Raw genomic sequence first — 20,155 nt, 5'->3', positions numbered from 1 at the left:
ATTTTAGGTGATACAACATTCACAGAGCATCAACAAATTAGAAAAATTATACAGCAATTTATTTTCTCCAAAGGAGAAATTAATAAGTGAAGTACATACTAAAGTCAAAATACATTTTAATTTGTGTCATGGAAATAATTTCATTTTAATTAAATAGGGCTATTAGCTATAAAAATGCACAGGAATATAATTCATTGTCACATGGGCTTAAACTGCTGAGACAATTACAAAGTGCTGTCCTGCACTATACTGTTATTTGACTTTCTTGTTTTAGTCTAATAAATCCCTAACATATTAGCTTGCAACTATCTATGCTAGTAGAAAAAAAGTATTACCAGAAATATTGCAAAATAGTGGATAGCCAGACCCAAGTTTTCACTGAATCTCCAGGTAGCAGGATAAATAGTAAGGTAGGACAAAAGGAAGCAGCCTTTTAAAAGAACTCAAGCTGATAATGAATTTTGAATTTAAAAGTCTCTTTTGATAAGCCTCCAAAACAAAAAACTAGGCATTAGGGCAAACAACAGTTACAAAAAGGTTTTGCATAGAATAAGGCTAGGTCCCTTATTATCATCATCAGAGTTTGGGAAAATAATCTTGCAACTAGCCCTCTACCCTCTGCATACCCAAATCTAGGAACAAGGGAGGGGAAAGGAATACAAAAAAGGCTTTTGCATAGACCAATCCAGGAGGCCTAGAAAAAAAAAATAATAAGTTGGACAGCATGCAGATAATGTACATCACACACAGTACATGATACTTATGATAAATTCCAAATTCCTCAAATGAAAAAAAGTATATTGTTCATATTTCTGAAAAGTTATTGAGCCACATAAAGGGGAAACAAACATTAATTTTATTAGAATTTCAACAATATAACAAAACCAAATTATATAACATGGAAATACGGTGTACCACACAAACAAAAATGCTACTAGAGATATGTGACAATGGAGATGTTATGAGATAGAAAATGTACCTTGGGAATCTACATCAACACAAGAGGTTATGGCCACAGTCTAAATTCGTACCATGACAAAATCAAAGGAAAATGAATACTTCTGTTATCCTAATTACATACACACTTTCTTTTCCACATCTACAATATTTTACACGGCAGAATTTTATTATGTTATTTTCATTTCTGATTTCCCATGAAAACTTAATATTTGTTTATGCAACTCTTAACTCAACATCTCACATATGACAAATCAGGTATAGGCAATGAGAAATGAGTGTACTACTTCAAAATGACTGGCAAAGAAAGAGTTGATTGTTCTTCAGTTGTATGATATTATCAACTGCAATAAGGGCCTGATTCAGTAAAAACAATTCTTAACTGTTACAGAACTCCTTTCCAGTGGCCAAGGAATGCTTTTGCCCAGCCTGATTGCCATACATGGAAACAAAGAAAGAACTTAGTAATAATATAGCTCACCCAGGATCTGACATAGGAAAGAAGAGGAAAAAGGACCCATTAATGTTTCAGCATTTATAGGTGTAAAGATGGCAAATTACAACTATTCTGGCACTATTACTAAAATGCCAGAAATTTGTATCCTCCCATCTCCTCTTCTTCCCCAAATTTAAGAGTAAATGTGTCACCATCTTTCCAGTTTAATGCTCTCAAATGCTTATCCACTCATTCTCATTCTAAATAGTGGTATTAGTCATCAACCACAATCCACAGAAAGCTGATATAATAAAATACTCCAAATGTGATGTTCATGGGATATATTACTTAACACTACTTGATTTCTATCCAAAAATATCATTCTCATTTCCCGTTATGGAAGACTGTATGGAAACTGTCTAGTAGTGTTTTTAAAGGTGGGTGAGAATGGCTTAAGATGAATTTATGTAGTTAATGGGCTGTCATCTTATGAAGACAATATACTATTTACTGATATTTCAAGATGTCCCTTAAAACATATAGTGGCATTTTTTGACCAAAGTAAAAAACAGAATGCTTTTTAAGGCCCATAAAAAATGTATAAGGTAAGCCCTTTGAATATTTAAAATTTGTGCATTTCATAGTTCTAAGTTTACAACCTAAAATGAGGTATATATTCCCCACCTCTCTTCACTTGATCTTAGCCCAAATAGGCTAGGAAGCAATATACCTACCTCTCTTAAAACGTTATCAAATATCTAGCAAAATAAGTAACATCACAAACAGATTTGAGTTAAAGTAAATGCATATGCAGATTTTTAAGCATTCATCTTTTATGATTTTACTTTAACTTGTTACTAGTACATATTTCCATGAAGTTTGGTGTTAGCTATAACAAAAATAGGTAGAAATAGTTTTGCTTTCTGTGCGACTCTCAAAAATACACAAAAGTAGTTAACCTTTGCGTATATTAAAGAAACAATAAATGTTTCAATCACACTGCTTAACACACACTGCTTTCTAAACTATACATTCTAGGTCACCTATATGTCAACAATTGTAAAAGGAAAGTACTTAGAACAAGAATGCTGCAGAGTTTTTATGGCAGTACTAAAATAGCTTAGTTATTTTAAAATCTAAAATATATATTGCAAACTTAATTGTTTCAGTTTTTGAATGCAAAGAGTCACACCTTGCAGAAAACAAGTACAAAATCATTTGGTCAGGATCTTGTTAGTATATCAAACTCAAAAAATTTGTGATCCGAAATATGCACACATTAAAAATACTAATTCTAAATATCTATTCAACAAAAATATGACCAACATAAGTTAGAAAAAACTATCCTGTCCAGCAAGTTTCAAAAGTTTCAAACATTAAGGCAAATTGTTTCAACTAAATTGTACTTATTTTATAAAAAATAAATGTCACTTCAAAACATTATATACATAGTGACAGAAGATTTTGCTAGACATTATCTTTAGTACATTAATAAAGTGTCACATATTACACAGAGGTGATAGTGGGTGTGATTGTGCGCAAAAGGAGTAACTATAATTTAAAGTACAGGTTTCAAGACTGAGCGTAGTGATCGTCCTTCTTTAGTGAGTTCCCGTGTTACACACATACATGGTAATGGAATAGCTTCTTCCCTTCTCTCTACAATATTATAACTGCATTTCTTCAAGTGGTCGGCCATGCTAAGGATGTCAGCAAATTTCCACTCATTCACAGAACAAAATGCAGTACTGAATCGCCATACCTGAAAGAAAACTGGACTTCAGATTCAATTTGATTATAAGGATTCATAATACATATTACCCTAAATATACACATTTCTATTTTGATGGGAGAAATCATTAAAGACCTTGCAATTAATGAGTCCCACCCCCCCATCCCCCCAAAAAAGTTTATTTTTTGAATTTAACTCACAACTAATTTATAGTTGCTGTTGTGAATGGAATGTACTGGAATGTAAACTTTATGACTGTAGTGGTTATGTCCCCAAGCAATTAAAAGAACTATTAACACTAATAAAACTAGGCACAAACTAATAAACATTTACAGTATTAGATAATTTAGTAAGCCATATCACGTCTTGTCTTGGAATTAAGACCAGATAGCTCATATAAAAATTGAACCATTCCAATATGATTTCTGACTTGGGTCTGAATTCTCAGTAACTATGTAACCCTGGATGGCACATAACCACCTAAGCCTATTTTCACCATCTATGGGGATATTTTCATCATCTATTAAAAAAAAAAAATCTATAGAATTTACCTCCTATGGTATTATAATGATCAAATGAGTGTATGTGTGTGTGTATATATATATATATGAAAGGTTTTATAAACCTCAAAAAAGTGCTGTATTATATCAGTAAGTTGATTTTTCTAGTTAGCTATTTATTATACTATTATTTTCTTTCCCACTAGTAGTATTCTTTAAATATTAAATATGGATTTTTCCTGGATTTTCTCCTAACTCTCATTATTTTATTAGGCACAAATTCATTCATGCTATACAGATATCTCATTAGAACTAGCAAATAAACCTAAATACTCACATTATGGCAGCAAGCTCTAGGATGTTTAGAACTAAAGTCTTCCAATTCTGATATCATTACTTCTAACATCCCAAACCAGTGAGAGGTATTGCATATTATCAATTATTTCAACTATGATCTCTTACATAACTATGTATCAGTAAACTGCTGATTCTATAACAACAAGCTTTTCTAATTTAGCATAGCCAAATCATGAAAAAATATTAGACTGCTACTAAGCAATGACAGAGCTAGGAAGACCCAAGCAGAGAATAGATGTAAGAGAAGGGTCTAGAGCTATGGGTGAAGCAATCAAAAATGGAAACATAAGCAAGGGAACTTCCAAAGTACTTAAAAGGAGTTCACCTTCTATTGTGATCTCTTATTTATGACAAACAGGATAAAAGTAGACATGCCTCTTACATGTTCCTTTCTTTTTTTACATGCAATCAGGCACCTCAATCTCTATATTGGTATGAAAATATTTTTTAAAATATTAAATTGGACTATGACTTTCTATAAAAAATAGAAAATGCACCATTCTGATAATTAGCAGAAATTAAAGAGTAACAGAATTTATTAAAATTCCAAATAAAATCCCACCAACCTTTCAAGGTATAACCTTAACCCACTCTCATCTTTTATACAAAATTTAAATCTTAGGTGTCATATGCTTAAAGTGCAATAATCTAAAAGCATGAATGCCCTATATACTTTTCCTTTACTCCATTCCAAAATATACATTCTTATGAAAATATGATTAGCAGAGATATCTATAAAACTGTACAAAGTTAGATCTTTGTATAACTTCCTTCTACCCAGGTTACATCTTAATTAACCCTTTGAGATTAACATATTTTTAAGTGTAAGTTAATTTTCACCTAGTCTCCTAAAAGATAGCAAATCATAACTGCATTTGTTTAAATGGAACCAAGGCTAGAAAGCAAATGAAAAAGTGATATGATCACAATAAGTAGTTGTGACAAACTAATGAAGAAGGATGGAAGTGCTTACAGCATAGCAAGTCTAAGAAATCTGATGTAAATCCATGATTGTGGGAAATAAGCACCTCTATAAATTCATCTCTTCTAATTGTCTCATTTGTCATTTCAAAGAAATTCTGAGTGAAGTCATCCTGGATGAAAACCATTAATTTTATTAAGGGTGGTGGTGAGGAAAAGAGTCAAACTTAAGCAAAGAATAAAACTAACCTTTTCTCGTATCTGCCATGATGAATTTCCATCAGGGTATTTCCTTTTTTCCCAGAGAAGTATGACCATTCCACGGGACTGAAGCAGGCTGCCACATACATCCCTCATTAGCCGTGATACACATGAAAACTGGCATAAACTAAAACCATCTAAAAATCCAGCAATATGTTGTAGGACCTCAAAAGGAAGACTACTTAGATGGTCACTATGTAAACCAAGTAAGCAGTTTCTAGCAGGCTCTACTAATACTGTAGAAACACATGGCTGAACCCCAAATGATCTCAAATGGCGATCATGTATAATTTTTGCCCCTTGTGTTGAAGGGCAAAACCTACGCTGAGAATACGTACACCCGTAATAAGCTAAAGGGCATCTCTGTTCCATCCAGCCATTGAGTCCAGCATGAATGTCACCATGAACATTCTTAAAATGAGAAGAAAATTCTTTTCTTCTAAATAATTGTCCACAAACAAATGTAAACATTGAACGTTGCTTGATTTGGTATCTTGCCACGCATTCCAATACTAAATCCAGTCCAAGTGTCTGAAAAGGACTTGGATTTGACAGCTGTGGGTTGGCATGATCACAAGCTGAAGCTGAAGCTATTTCCCCAACCATTGTATTTGTGGCTAAAATTGCAGAAGGAAGTGAAAAAGTTTGAGTCCCAAAGTCAACATGACAGACATCAACATAACGACTATCAGATATACCTCTTCCACCAGGAGAATCTCCTAGACAAAACAGCAAAGCAGCTGTGATTAAATCTATTCCTTGAAGGCCCATCGGGTCCTCAGTAACTTCCAAGTCTGCGGTGTCTACTGCTTTATCTTCCTTTGCTTTGAACCAACAGGAACCAGAAAAAAATTTAAATGACTGGGGCCGAATTAAAGAAAGGACATCCACATTCCTCAATCCTTCTTGTTCTGCTTTATTTTCTAGTACTTCCCCTCCAGTGGAGTCATCTGGTAAAAGGATATGCTGAACTGTTCCATTCGGCAAAGTACTGGATTGTATTCCTTCTCCAAGTTGTGCTGATACTGAAAGTGAGTTAGTTGGCAAAGCTTCCTCAGAAGGTGCACATTCACCATTTGTTAAATTACACAGTTCTGATTCACTACTAAAATCCTCATTATGGTCCATCACCTCTGTATTCATATTATCCAAATGAAAGCCATTACAGAAAGCAGAAGTGCTATCAAAACTATCATTCAAGTCACAACAGAAATCATTTGAGCCATTTTGTTCAGATTGAGAATTCTGACCAGACACATTTTGGTCAAATCCACCAACTGCTCCCATCTCATCTTCATTTGGATATTCACAATCTTTTGAGGTCTTAATCTTCAAGCTTTCTGCAGAATGTTGATCTTCCTCCATTTCACTTGGAGAAGCACACAGCCTCGTATTTAACATACTAATGTCTCGTGTAGCGGTATTTAGGATATCTAATGCAGCAGCCAAACTTCTAGTTGTTTCTACTGTAGCTTGGTACAGTGCACCATAAGACTCTCCATCAACAGACACCAAACCATTAGTGTGTGGCACATCAGGGACACTTGATTTAACTGGAATTTGTTCTCTGGATTCTGATATTTTATCAGTTGCTTTTGACATCATAGTGGCAACTTTGAGAGATTCTAAGAGCATCCTTTGGTCCTGAAGGGCCAATGCCATGTCTAATTGTTCCACTTCATCGACATCTCTGCTTAGATTTTCATAAGATTTTCGGTCCGCATAACTAACCGGCCATCTATTCCATTCCATGGTACAACATACCACACTTGCAGGACATATTTCTAGATGTTCAGCAATTTTGCTTCGGGTAACTGTAAAAGGACACCCAAAGCCACTATTTAAACAAGGCACTCGTTCAAGTGGACACAATACTCGATGTTCATCAGCTTTGCATGAGTGGAAAACTGCTCCACAAACCAATGGACAGCCAATCAAATCACAGGAAATTCCAGTTTCTGGTCGAGCCATGCATCGTCTACTGATACAATTCACACAGTGTGAATGTTGCTTCTGCTGCTCCTCTTCCATCATGGCAAATCAGGCTCTATTTGTAGAAATGAATCAAGAAGATAAAAAATAAAGTAACTGGTCAGTTTATTAATATTTTAAAAGTTTTGTGAAATAGTTTATAATTCAAATTACAAACTTTTTTGAAGCTGAAATACACTGGCATATATAAAAATAAAATTCTGTAAGGAACCATATGCCAGAAACAAATAATCAACACATCTAGGCCCTGATTAGTTCAATAATGAATAAAGTGAACAATGAATCCCTGAAATGGTTGCACTATTTAAATTTTTAATGCATATTTCCATTGGGCTGGAACTAATTAACATATTTTACAAAATTGTAACATCAAATAGTACAAATCCAAATATTGGCAACCACTTTGGGGGTTTCATTAATCACAGTAACTAGGACCTCCATGTATTTTTTTTTTTTTTTTTGAGGCTGGGGTTAAGTGACTTGCCGAGGGTCACACAGTTAGGAAGTGTTAAGTGTCTGAGATCACATTTGAACTCGGGTCCTCCTGAATTCAAGGCTGGTGCTCTATCCACTGCGCCACCTAGCTGCCCCCATCCTCCATGTATTTTTTAAAAGCATTTGAGATTCTCATTTCATAGTCTCAAAGAATATTAGAGCTGGCAAGGGATCTTAAAGAGCATTTATATTTCAATTAGCTCAAAAATAATTGGTACTCTCATGCTGTCTTTTTGAATTTCTAAGTTATTCCACTCCAAGCCAACACTTCTTCTTCCAACACATCAGTTAGAACTCTATCACCTTGAGTACTGATATTAGTTAAAGAGTTAGAACTAAATTAATTAACTCTAAGGCCCAGTTTCTTAAACTGTGGTGTGTGACCCCACATATGGCTTTCTATTTGAATATGAGGGTTGTAAAATTATGATTTATTATCATCAAATGTTTGATTTATATGTATATACATACATACCCGGAGTCATGTAAAAATTTCTTGAGTAAAAAAGAGTTTCAAGTAGAAAAAAGTTTTAAGAACCCCTGCTCTAAGGTATGAATGAGATTGTAACAATTCACTTGCATTTTAAGAGTTGGGTAATCCAAATTTCAAAATATTTTTAAAGAAAGGGGCCCTCTTATGATCTTTCCCTATTCCCAACTACCATTTTCCTTGTGCAGTATTTCCAATTCCTTTTACTTAATCAAAAGACTGCATTGCAGTCTCAAACGTAGAGCTGGAGTTCTTAACTTGAAGTCCATAAACTTATCTTGGTAAATTCTATTTTAATTTGACTCCTTTGTTATTCTATATATCTTATTGCATTGTGACATTATTTTGAGATGGGTCTTTAGGCTTCACCAGACTGCCATAAAATGTTAAACCTTTGTCCTAGGTATTAGGTTCTCTCTGATTCTCCCACCCAAAATATAATCACCTCTACAATGACTGATTAAAACAGAGAGTTATAATTTAGGGGTTACAATACAATACTGCAATAGCAAATGTTAGCACTCAAACGTCTGGGCAAAAAATTGTTTCTCTCTTTTAGGTAGTTCAGTGGATAGAGCACTGAGCCTAGAATCAGGAAGACTTAACACAGTGTTCGGAACATAGAAGGTATTATATTTGTTTGCAGTTTTCAGATAAAGAAATTAAAGCCATTCATAGTCATATTAAAAAATGCTCTAAATCATTATTGATTAGAGAAATATGCTGCTATATTACTTCATATCTATCAGACTGGCTAAAATGACAAAACATTAAATAATAAATATTGGCAAGGATATGGAAAAACTTGAGACATCAATGCACTGCTGGTGGAGTTGTGAACCGATCCAACCATTCTGGAGAGCAATTTTGAACGTTGCCCAAAACATTACCATCACCATTATGAGGACTGTATCCCAGAGATCATAAGAAAGGGGAAAAGGATTCACATGTGGAAAAACAGCTCTTTTTGTAGTGGGAAAGAACTGGAAATTGAGAGGATGTCCATCAATTATGAAATGCCTGAACAAGTTGTGGAATATGAATGTAATAAAATACTATTGTTCTATAAAGAAATGATGATCAGACAGATTTCAAAAAAGCCTGGAAAAACTTACATGAACTAATGCAAAGTGAAGTCAGAAGAACAGGAACATTGTACACAGTAATAGTAACACTGTGATTGGTGATAACCAATTATGATTGAATTAGATCTTTTCAGTAATACAGCAATCTAAGACAATTCCAAAACACTTGAGATGGAAAAAGCCATTCATATTTAGACAGAAATATGGAGTCTGAATGCAGATCAAAGCATACTATTTTCATTTATTAAAAAATTCTTTTGATTTTTCCCTTTCTCATGGTTTTCTCTTTTGTTTTGATCTTTCTTTCACAACATGACTAATATGGAAATGTCTAATGACTGTATATGTATAGCTTGTATGAGACTGCCTGCTGTCTTGGGAAGGGGGGAAGGAAGGAAGAGGAAGAAAAATTTGGAACTCAAAAATCTGAAAAAAGTAAATGTTGAAAACTATCTTTATATGTAATTGGGGAAAAAATAAGATGTTAAAAAAAAAAAAAAACATGAAACACCCACACAAAAAAGCCTTCTTCTCTTCTCCTTGCTTCCTCTCTCGACTTTTAGATCTTGGTGAACATAAAACATCCAATTCTTCCAAGACTGTTGTCAAAGAACATTTTAGTTCTGGGAAACCAACTAAAACTACTGAGATCAATCCATTTTTGCAAAAACTGTCAATGATATTAATTAATTAATGATATTTGTTTACAAAGCACTTTACATATCTCCTTTGAGTCTAATAACAACCCTGTGATAGGGCATGTATAACTTTCCTTTTCACTTCTGAGGAAACTAAGGCTCATAGAGATAGGAATTTGCCTTGTTATAATAGTAAAGTGTCAGAAAAGGATCTGAACTCAGGTACTGGTGAAAATATTTCTTCATACTACCTTCCTTATATTTCCTTCAAAAGTTATCAATCAATATAGATTTTTCTCATGCAAAAATTTTCATCCAACTGGCACAGCTTTGCTTGATTCAGTAGTACAGTTTCCAGATGATATATATAATATGCTATAGAGCCAAGGGGAATGACAGAGCTTAAGTTTCACATTAAAGTAACATTAAAGAATTGAATAAATAAACTGCTATAGGCAGAATATGTAAACACAACTTAGTAAGCATAGTATAAATTACAGCTAAATATATTTTGAAAACTTTCAAAGATAAAAAACACATAATTATGAGATTGCTGAGTTAAAGATTATAAAACCAAGTTAACAAATTAATAACCAAATATCTTAAGTTTAGTTAGATACTTAAAACTTTAGTAAAAAAAGAAAAAAATAGAAAAGAAACTACATGATGACACCAGGAAAACAGCTGTAAGTATTCTTCTTTTAAAATGTCAACAAGGCTGAGTTCATTTGACAAGCTGAAGTTTTATAAGCTTGACTGTTACTAAGAGAGAAACCTAAAAATACATTCAGTTCCAAAGAGGTGACCATAGCTCTTAGAATTTGTAGGGACATTTGATGTCACTATACACACTTGTCAGCTGACCAAGCTTGTCAGAACATAACATAAAGACTAACTAAATTCAAAAGGTTTAAAATTAGCGGCTAAAAAGCCCTATGTCTTATAACTGTTACAAAAAAGTTTATTTTCAAAAATAATGAGAACGTGAACAGAATTCAAACTTTGACATCAAAAATTCTAGTAATTTAATTTCCACTTTGAAAAATACTAAAGACATGAGGAAATAATTATTGGGTACATACATAGTAAATAATTGACAATATTAATCATTTCTTTATTTTAGTACAAAAGTTTACCTATAAATGACTTCAATAAGTTAAGCAGTGATATATTAACTAATTGTCCAATTTTAAGATTGCTAGAAAACTCTACAACCTTCCTTAGGAGTCTGTTTCAATGATTAATCACCCTACAGAGGCTTTAAAAACTTTCATAAATTTCAATATATTTTAACAAAAAACCCCTGCAAACTAATGCTGTCTGAAAATCACTGTAGAAAACAGTTTTAAGATATTCTGAGAATCCTACAAACTTCTAATTTTTATTCCTTTAACATTGGCACTATTATAATCAGACACCAAGGTCAATCCAAAATTTAAGACATCACTAATAAACCAACCTATTTAAAAAGCATAAAAAGTATAAAGAAAGAAAAAAATCAGTAATAAGTGATATTAACAACAAAAATCTGCTCTGTACACATGCCACATTCAAGTCACTTCAGTCGTGTCCAACTCTTTATGACCCTATTTCAAGGTCTCCTTGGCAGAAATATTAGAGAGGTTTGGCATGTCCTTCTCTAGCTCATTTTACAGATGAAGAACTGAGGCAAAAAATGATTAAATGACTTGCCCAGGATCACACAGCAAGTGAGTGTCTCAGGCCACATTTGAGTCTTCCTGACTCCAGTCGTGGCACTGCCACCTGCCTGCTCAAAATTTTGCCATATATTTTACCAAAAGTTATTTTAAACATTTAAAGAAGAAAAGGTATATGCATCAAGATAGAAATCATGTACTACCAAATATGCAATCAGGCATAATTGTTTTTCTTTTTCCACTGCCATGAAAACAATATGCTTTGGAAAACCAATGCTTTTTGAAATTACAGAATTTCTATAGAAAAAATAAAATTATCTTAATAGAATGAATGATATAGTAACATAAGACTTTTACCCACTTGAGTAAAAAAAATGAACCTAAAAAAAGGAGAAAAGATATTTCCAATTCCAACTTTTTACTGCGGCCAAATCTCTCACAGACAGTATACATCAAACTATAAATGTACAATTATACTATGTGCTAACTTAAAATTTCAGATATTTTCAGATGGTCAACCACCTCTTTGAAATTTAGATGCAAATTTTGGTAAAGGTTTCACTTACTAATTAATATAACACATTTCTATCTAAGGAATCATTAAGGGAAATCTGGCACACATTCTTAGTTCCTGTCATTTTTAAAAAGAGAAATTTACAACCTATTCAAAGTCTATTTTGGCAGTAAATTAGGATCTGCTACATATGGCAAATTTGTCTAAGCTGTTCAACCACAGGAACACATTAAGTAGTGTCACTGAAATCAAGTAAACTATGGTGAAATCTCAGTGAAACAATCTCTACTACTTTTTGCCTTGTAAAAGAGCCAATGATATTAGGAAATACACATTCAAACAATGATAATTTCAAATCATTACCTTCAGAATTTCAAAAATGAAAGTCTCTGCACTTAAGGAACTTAATAGTTTGTTTTGCAGGTAGGAGTTATTAAGCTAGATGGAGTCCATGTTTTGGGGAGGTTGGGAGGATGTCTCTGAATTTAGAATTTAGTATTTTGATAATTTTGATAATTATTGAAATATAATTAGTTTCCTTTCAAATCTTATGTATGTTATGAATTTAAAAACATTCTTAGAAGAGTTCCTTAGGCTTGACCAGCCTGTCAAAGGGAGACAGACAGTGATCATCACATGAAAAATTACAGTTTAAAAATGTAAAATCTCTTAATTTCATTAGACTATGAAATCTTTTTAAAGAGATTGAGAATCCTATGAAGTTATATATAACATTCACAAACACCATTAAAGACGGAATTTTAAATATTGTTCTCAGTGTCTTTTAAAAGTAAAACATTGGAATTCTTAGAGAAATTTATGGCAGGTTATTTTTGTAGGAGAGGGTTTGTTTTGCTATTTAGATTTTGCAGTTTTGATATTTGATATTTTGAAAACATCATTGTACAAATATTTAGGAAACTGGAAGGTGCTCCAATCAGGCTAACTACACAAAATTTTTATCAACAGAAATTCCAACAATATCTATTGATTACTTTTAAATAAATTAGTCATCTATAAAAGTAACATTCATTTCTAGTAAGCATATTCTTTTAAAAGAAATTCTAAGAAATAGCAACAAAATCAAATTTTAAAAATACTAGAATTTTTAAGCTAAATTAAAGAGTTACTGCAAAACATTAATTTAGAAAACAAGATTCAAAGGTTATATAAATTCCTTACCAAAGTCTCCTTAACTTTCCAAAACACCATTAATATTTCAGTGTCACTAAGTGTGAAAGTAATATGAGATTTTAAAAATTATACTATGAAAAATGAGAATTTTGATAGTTTGGAGCATGGAGATGGAAGATAAGATTGGCAAAAGAATTTAGGAAGAGAAGCAATTTTATGCATTTGGAAAGACCATTCATTCAAATTGGAATCCCGGAGTCCCAAGCCAAAGACTAGAGCTAGAAAAGGAATTGAGATTATTTAGTCTATGAAAGTTAACCTTGAATATAATTATTTCTTTAAAAAAATCTTAATAAGTATGTTCCAAGAAAATTAAGTACTTTATAATTATGCATATTTTATGTATTTAAAAACATTATTTTGAGAAGGTTTTACCATACTACCTTCACTCTGATAAAAAAAAAAAAATTAAAAAAAAAAATCAAGAGCCCTAATCAAGTCTAACACCCTCATTTTAGAGATGAGTAAACTGAGGTCCAAAGGGGTAAGGTGACTCAAGTCCAAGTTGCAAAGATGGTTACAGGTAAAGCCCAAACTAGGATTCCAGTTTCCTAAATATTTGTACAATGATGTTTTCAAAATATCAAATATCAAAACTGCAAAATCTAAATAACAAAACAAACCCCCTCCTACAAAAATAACCTGCCATAAATTTCTCTAAGAATTCCAATGTTTTACTTTTAAAAGACACTGAGAACAATATTTAAAATTCCGTCTTTAATAGTGTTTGTGAATGTTATATATAACTTCATAGGATTCTCAATCTCTTTAAAAAGATTTCATAGTCTAATGAAATTAAGAGATTTTACATTTTTAAACTGTAATTTTTCATGTGATGATCACTGTCTGTCTCCCTTTGACAGGCTGGTCAAGCCTAAGGAACTCTTCTAAGAATGTTTTTAAATTCATAACATACATAAGATTTGAAAGGAAACTAATTATATTTCAATAATTATCAAAATACTAAATTCTAAATTCAGAGACATCCTCCCAACCTCCCCAAAACATGGACTCCATCTAGCTTAATAACTCCTACCTGCAAAACAAACTATTAAGTTCCTTAAGTGCAGAGACTTTCATTTTTGTCTGTGTCTGATGCCTGGCATCAATGGATGCCTGTTGATTAATATTCATATATAGTCATATACAAAACAAATAAAAACAAGGTGATTTCAAGGAGTGAAAAAGTACTAAAAATCAAAGGAGGAGATAAGCAAAGATCTCACTTCTAAAATAGTATTTGGGTTGTATTCTTTGAAGGAAGTAAGGCTCCTAAGCAATGAACGCATGTATGACAGTTATAGAGGACCAGTCTATGTGAAGGCAAACATAGGACATAGAATGCCCTGTGTAAAGAATGGTAAGATAATCAGTTTGGCTAAATAGAAGTGCATAAAAGTACAAGAGTTTTTGAACATAAAACAATATGAGATGTTGGGGCCAGCTAGTTTGAAATGTCTAACAGGCAGCTATTGATGAGGGAAACTAGGACTGGATATGTAAATATTTGAGCTATTTATACAGAGAAAATTAAACTTACTGGAACTGATGAAGGCAGCATGAAAGAGTATAGAAGACACTTCAGAACCAAGCATTGGATATACATCCACAGTTAGAAATTTAAATATGAATGATGTTAAGTTTTAGATAATAATGATAACGATTATAGATAACAATATTCTGTTTAACATGTTCTCAGGCACTGTGCTAAGTGCTTTATAATTATTATTTCATTTAATCCTCATAACAATTCTGAAAGGTAGGTGCTATTATTATCCCCATTTTACACATGAGGAAACTGAGGCAAAGAGGTTAAGCCCAGGGTCACAAAGTTTATCAACTATTGGAGGCCAGATTTAAATTCAGGTTTTCCTGATTACAGGATTACTTGATTCACAATTATAGCTTGCTGCCCAGAGAACACATAATTAAAAATGATGTGAGGATAAATCTCAGGAAAGAGTCAAGAACTAGATATATATATTAACCAAGAGCTGCAAGGAATTAAGGAATTTAATGGAGTGGAGAATACCTCTTTTTATGGTATCAAGTTCCTCATGTAATTGTAAAAGGATTAGAAGTTTAAAAAAGCAAGGAGAAGTATTAGATTCAAGATAAAAAGATATATGTGTTTAGGGAAAAGTAAGTGTATAGAAAGGGGAAAAAATGAATAAAGACAACCATTCCTCCAAATGCATCCAACTAAATGGACATCAATTTATAAAAGCCAACTTACTTGTTATAATGGGAGGTGGATGAGAGCTTTTTTTCTTTTGCATTTATTTCTATCTCCCATCCAACATTGCATGAAGACTGTAGAAGAAACACTTAATATAATGTTCGTAAGATTAACAGATTTAGAAGTTGAAATTCTCCATTCAACAGCCAAAATAATTAAAGAAAAAAGTATTTCTACAATGATAGTTTGATTATAATTTTGCAGACTCATCTGACTCCAAGGCCAAAAACATGGGCAAGTTTGCAATTCTAAACCCTATAGTGAACAACTGTTTGGAAACTCTTAAAGTCACATTCATTTTCTTTGTATGTAAACTTTTAAGTATGATACAGTGGCTATGATAGCTATTGAAGAAACAGTTAATGAACTTAATTCTAAAAACCCATTCTGTACCTTAATAGCTTGAAAATGTGTGATTTTGGTCACAAATGGGAATTGACATATATTAAGAAATTTTAAAATAACATAAAAAACCTAAAAGCATATTATTAGTAGAAAAGTTTAAGCTACAGCAAATCATGGCTTTATAAATTGCAACAGAATAGCCTAATTATTATACAAAAGAAATTCAAAAGGTTATCCTTCTCCCTCCCCCCCCTTACACTTATGGTATATTCCTTATATCTAATTTCCTTAATTAATTATGCTGATCAGCATTTTTTTTTAATACTTGCAAAATCCTAAAGTTATAACTACTTGTAATTTTCTCAAGGAGCAAGTACATTATTGTTGATTCATTAAGATAGAAGATTTAGAGCTGGAATGAACCTTAAAAGCCATCAAAAGTTCAATTACCTCCTCCTTTTTAGAAATGAAGAAAGTGATGCTCACATAAGTTAAGCAACTTGCCTAAAGTCAGAGAGAGATATGCAGCAAAATCAGGATTTGAACCCAGGCCACCCCCCCCCAACTCCAAATCTAGCACTACATCATTTCTTATGAGAAGCATTAAAAAGTAGTAGATATAAATGAAGCCTCAGGTTTACAAGACTTAAAAACCCAGCTCATACACAAACTAGCTAAGCTTCAGGTAAATAAATCACTTAATCTCTTAGTATCTCTAATCAACTTTCAAACTACAAATTGCTGAAGATTTTAATTAGTAGAAAGTATCTCTTAATGGGAGTTACCTACACCAACTGGGCCAAATCTGGGCCAAAAACAATTTCTATTAAGAAAAAGGAGAAAACTTCAAATCAGATGTTAAAACAGAAATATACTGAATAACAAAAATTTAGGTCTTTAAAACTTATCAATTGTCAGAATATGGGGAAGTGCTATTCAAAGAATATAATGAGGGGTAGCCAGATGGCACAATGGATAGAATAGGAGCAGTGTGACTCTGGGCAAGCTACTTAATCCCAATTGCCTTGGGGAAAAAAAAAAAAAAAAAAAGAAGAAAGAAAAAAAGAATTATAAAGAAATCTTCAACTCACAAAATCAAGTTTTTAAAATTATATTATATTTCTAATATAATCTAATAACTTCATCTAATTTTTTTCAAACTTATTTCAAAACTACATAACACTTTGCATAGTATGCTTAAAATAAAAGTTCTACTTTCAAGGAAGCTGACACAAAGTAGTATTAAGTCTAGTTGGGAAATCCAAAGTTCAGCCACATAGGCTTAAAGCAACTTTTGGTACCTCACTTCCAAAGCTATTGCATACTGCCCTCAGGTAGTTCTCAACCACAGGCTGTCTACAGGCAACCCTTAACCCCACCAAGCCTCCCAGACAACACTTTAGACCACAAATTGCTGAGGAGTTGCCCAACAGAAATAGAGGTAAAGGGAGCTTCAACTCTAGGACATACTTAAAGTCAAAGAAAATGCAGGTCTGATTTGGAAAAGAAAAAATACCATCATAAAAATTGTTAAGAGAATCAACTGAAGTACCTACACTTCAAACACCTTGTAAATTTTAAAACTTTATATTATTAGTCATTATTATTTGTCAAATGCTGCTTAATATTTAATTCACTTAATAAATTCAAGGGGTGAAAAAAGAAATTGGAATTGAGATACAAAGAAAGTCACTGCACTTCTATGGGGCAATACAAGTACCTATGAGTCAATACAAAACATATGCAAAATAAATACACAGTAAATTGGGGGGACCAGGAGATCCCTGATCCCCAAACATCGAGAAATCAGGAAAGTGACAACAGAACTGAACCTTGAAGAAAACTAAAAAATTATAGGAGTTTGAAGGTAAGAAAGCAAAGAGGACAAAATAAAGGCATCAAGCTTAAGAAGAGTTAAAGTGAGATAAACTAAAGAGTCAGAAAAAACATTATAAAAAACAAACACTTCTGGAAAAAACAAAACAGCTAAAGAAAATCATCATCTCCAGAAAATACAAATATCCAAACAAAACACTCCCAAATCAGTGAATCCGGTGGGGGGGGAACCCCCAAAACCTCTGATGCACAAAAAATAGATTTTCATGGTTTCAAGTGCTGGATTATAACCCAAATCATAAAGGAGAGGTGGGGAGAAACTAACAAAATATTCAGGGTTACCAATTCACTTCTAAGCATTAAGAAACAGTGACTAAGCTTAAAGTGACTCAGCTAAAATAAAGCTGAAAATTCACCACCCTCTTTTGCAAATCCAAATTTTTACAACTTAAAACACTAACTTGTTGATTTTCATTTTTGCAGTGTCATTAACCATGCAGTCATTAATTAATATCTTAAAAAATTACAAGCAAGAAAAGATCCGTGTTCACTTCAAGATAGGTTCCTAGCTTGTATTTCTGAAAGCTGACTGCATCTTTAAATGGGGGGGAGGGGGGGGAAATACAGTTGAAAAAACTTTTGGTTCTATCTATGCATTTATAAAGATAGTATTAAAGTAGCCAGAGGTATTCCTATATATAAAAGCCCATAAACAACTTCATTTTCAATATATTGAACTATATTGACATAAGAAAGATAAATTCTATTCCAAGTACCGACTTTGGAGACTTAAAATAGAACATTCTAACTTGGTAAAAAAAAAACTCGTGTGAAAAGTTTTAATACAAAGACATTTAAACATCTGGGATTAGAACCATGATAGGAAAAAATATTCTAGCTGGAATACTGTTTTGTGTGTGTATATATACGTACACACAAAGAAGGATGGATGCCTTTAACTCCACCCATGGAGTGGACTCTCAAAATAATAATGTGAAAAATAAGAACAAGAGAAGGGGAAGGGAAGAGGAAAGCAAAGGAAAGAAAAAAAGAGAGAGAGAGAGAGAGAGAGAGAAAGAGAAAGAAAAGACGTGCCCTTTTCTGGGTCAACAGAATCTCTGGTTATCAGACTGAACCAAAGAACCAGAATCCTTCACAACCACCGGTAGAAACAAAGTTACCAATTTGTTTCCTAGACCAGAGCAGCAGGTTAAGTGATGCCCCACAACCCTGAACTTCTCCTTCACCCGACTATCTGGAAAGGAAAGAATAGCCTTATCCTAGAGCTTGTTACAATATATTGGACCCTCCCCCACAACAAAAAGTTGGGGGGGGGGGATGAGAAAGAAGGGAAGAGTTAGTCTCTGGGGTCCCGGTCGCCATTTGGCGCCTGAGCGCCCAGAACAGCTGGTGCAGCGAGTGGCGATCAGTTCAAACCGTGAAAGGTGAAAAAGACAGCTTTTCTCGGGGAGAACACGGAGGCCGGGAGTACCTGAAGCGCGACTCGCGGATGCACCCTCACCCATACAGACACACATGCACATACATACACCTCGTTCGTGGGAGAGCCCCCAGAGGAAGCTGCCGGCCCTAGGGAAGCGGGGCAGGCGGTGTTTACATCGCCGATTTGGGCTGGGGCCGAGCGGGCGCCCGAGGAGGCGGCACTCACTCAGCCCAAACATCGCAGGAGTCCTGGCAAGCCGCGGTGGGTGACATACACGCACCTCGCGTCCGGGGGGTGGGATATACACAGCTCAACCCAAACGTCCAGGAGTCCCGGCAGCCCGGGGGGTGACACACACACACACAGGCCCCGGAACGGAGAGGACCAAAGGCTGGGTTCTCCATTGTCCAGCGGGCACACAGAGCCCGGCTCCCTTCCGGACCTTGACCGGCACTGACCTCGGTCACTACCAGTCCCCGGCACCCTCCCCCAGCCCGGCCGACCTTGCTACTCCCTCCTCCCCGGGGGCCTGCGGTGGCCTCCCCGGCTCCCGCCCAACACGGGCCGGCCCTCTCCTCACGCCCCCCTCGGTAACTCACCGTCGGGCGCTGCCTCGGCTGTGGGCCCCGTGCCCCTCGGCCTCGGCCCACTCGCCCCTGCCTGCCCCAGCCGAGGTGCCCCGACCCGGCCGGCGTCCGCACACACCCCTCCTTTTCCTTCCCTCACTCAGCCCCTCAGAAACCACTGCCGCCACCGCCTCCGCCTCCTTTTCTCTCCGCCTCCTCCTCCGCCTCCTTCCCCTCCCCTTATCTCTCCTCCCACTGGCCGCTGGGGAGGCGGTGGCGGCGCCAAACTCAGACGGAGACGCGCACGCACGCACGCACGCATTCACGCACGCCGGCCCTCTGACTCCATCTACGTAAGGAGGAGGGAGGGAGCTGGCTCTCGCGCAGACGACCCCCGGGGCTGCCGTTTTGCCCATTACATCTTACTGTGTTTGCTAAGCCTAAAAGTAGTCAAACGTACAGTTATTTATTAAGAGCCAGCAGTACTTATTACCT

The 20,155-nt window shown here is 34.7% G+C and overlaps 1 protein-coding gene across 1 annotated transcript; it reads right to left on the bottom strand.

The window, feature by feature from the left end:
* Positions 1-835: 835 nt before the first annotated feature.
* On the bottom strand, positions 836-19,917 carry FBXO30 (F-box protein 30). The gene is made up of 3 exons (XM_074309612.1): positions 19,694-19,917; positions 5,153-7,211; positions 836-3,155 (listed from the first exon to the last, which is right to left on the bottom strand). The coding sequence occupies exons 2-3, from the start codon at positions 7,196-7,198 to the stop codon at positions 2,952-2,954; spliced, it is 2,250 nt and encodes a 749-aa protein (XP_074165713.1). The 5' UTR covers positions 7,199-7,211; positions 19,694-19,917; the 3' UTR covers positions 836-2,951.
* Positions 19,918-20,155: the final 238 nt, after the last annotated feature.

Source organism: Sminthopsis crassicaudata, chromosome 4 (genome assembly GCF_048593235.1).
Source record: "Sminthopsis crassicaudata isolate SCR6 chromosome 4, ASM4859323v1, whole genome shotgun sequence".
NCBI lineage: Eukaryota > Metazoa > Chordata > Mammalia > Dasyuromorphia > Dasyuridae > Sminthopsis > Sminthopsis crassicaudata.
The sequence above is the reverse complement of the archived record's forward strand: the minus strand, read 5'-3'. Positions and strand labels throughout refer to the sequence as shown.

Excerpts from the sequence above, each read along its gene's own strand:
- FBXO30 (XM_074309612.1), bottom strand. The coding sequence starts at position 7,198 with ATGATGGAAGAGGAGCAGCAGAAGCAACATTCACACTGTGTGAATTGT. Across the intron at positions 3,156-5,152 it reads CATGGCAGATACGAGAAAAG|GTATGGCGATTCAGTACTGC; the intron begins GTTAGTTTTATT and ends GTTTTCTTTCAG.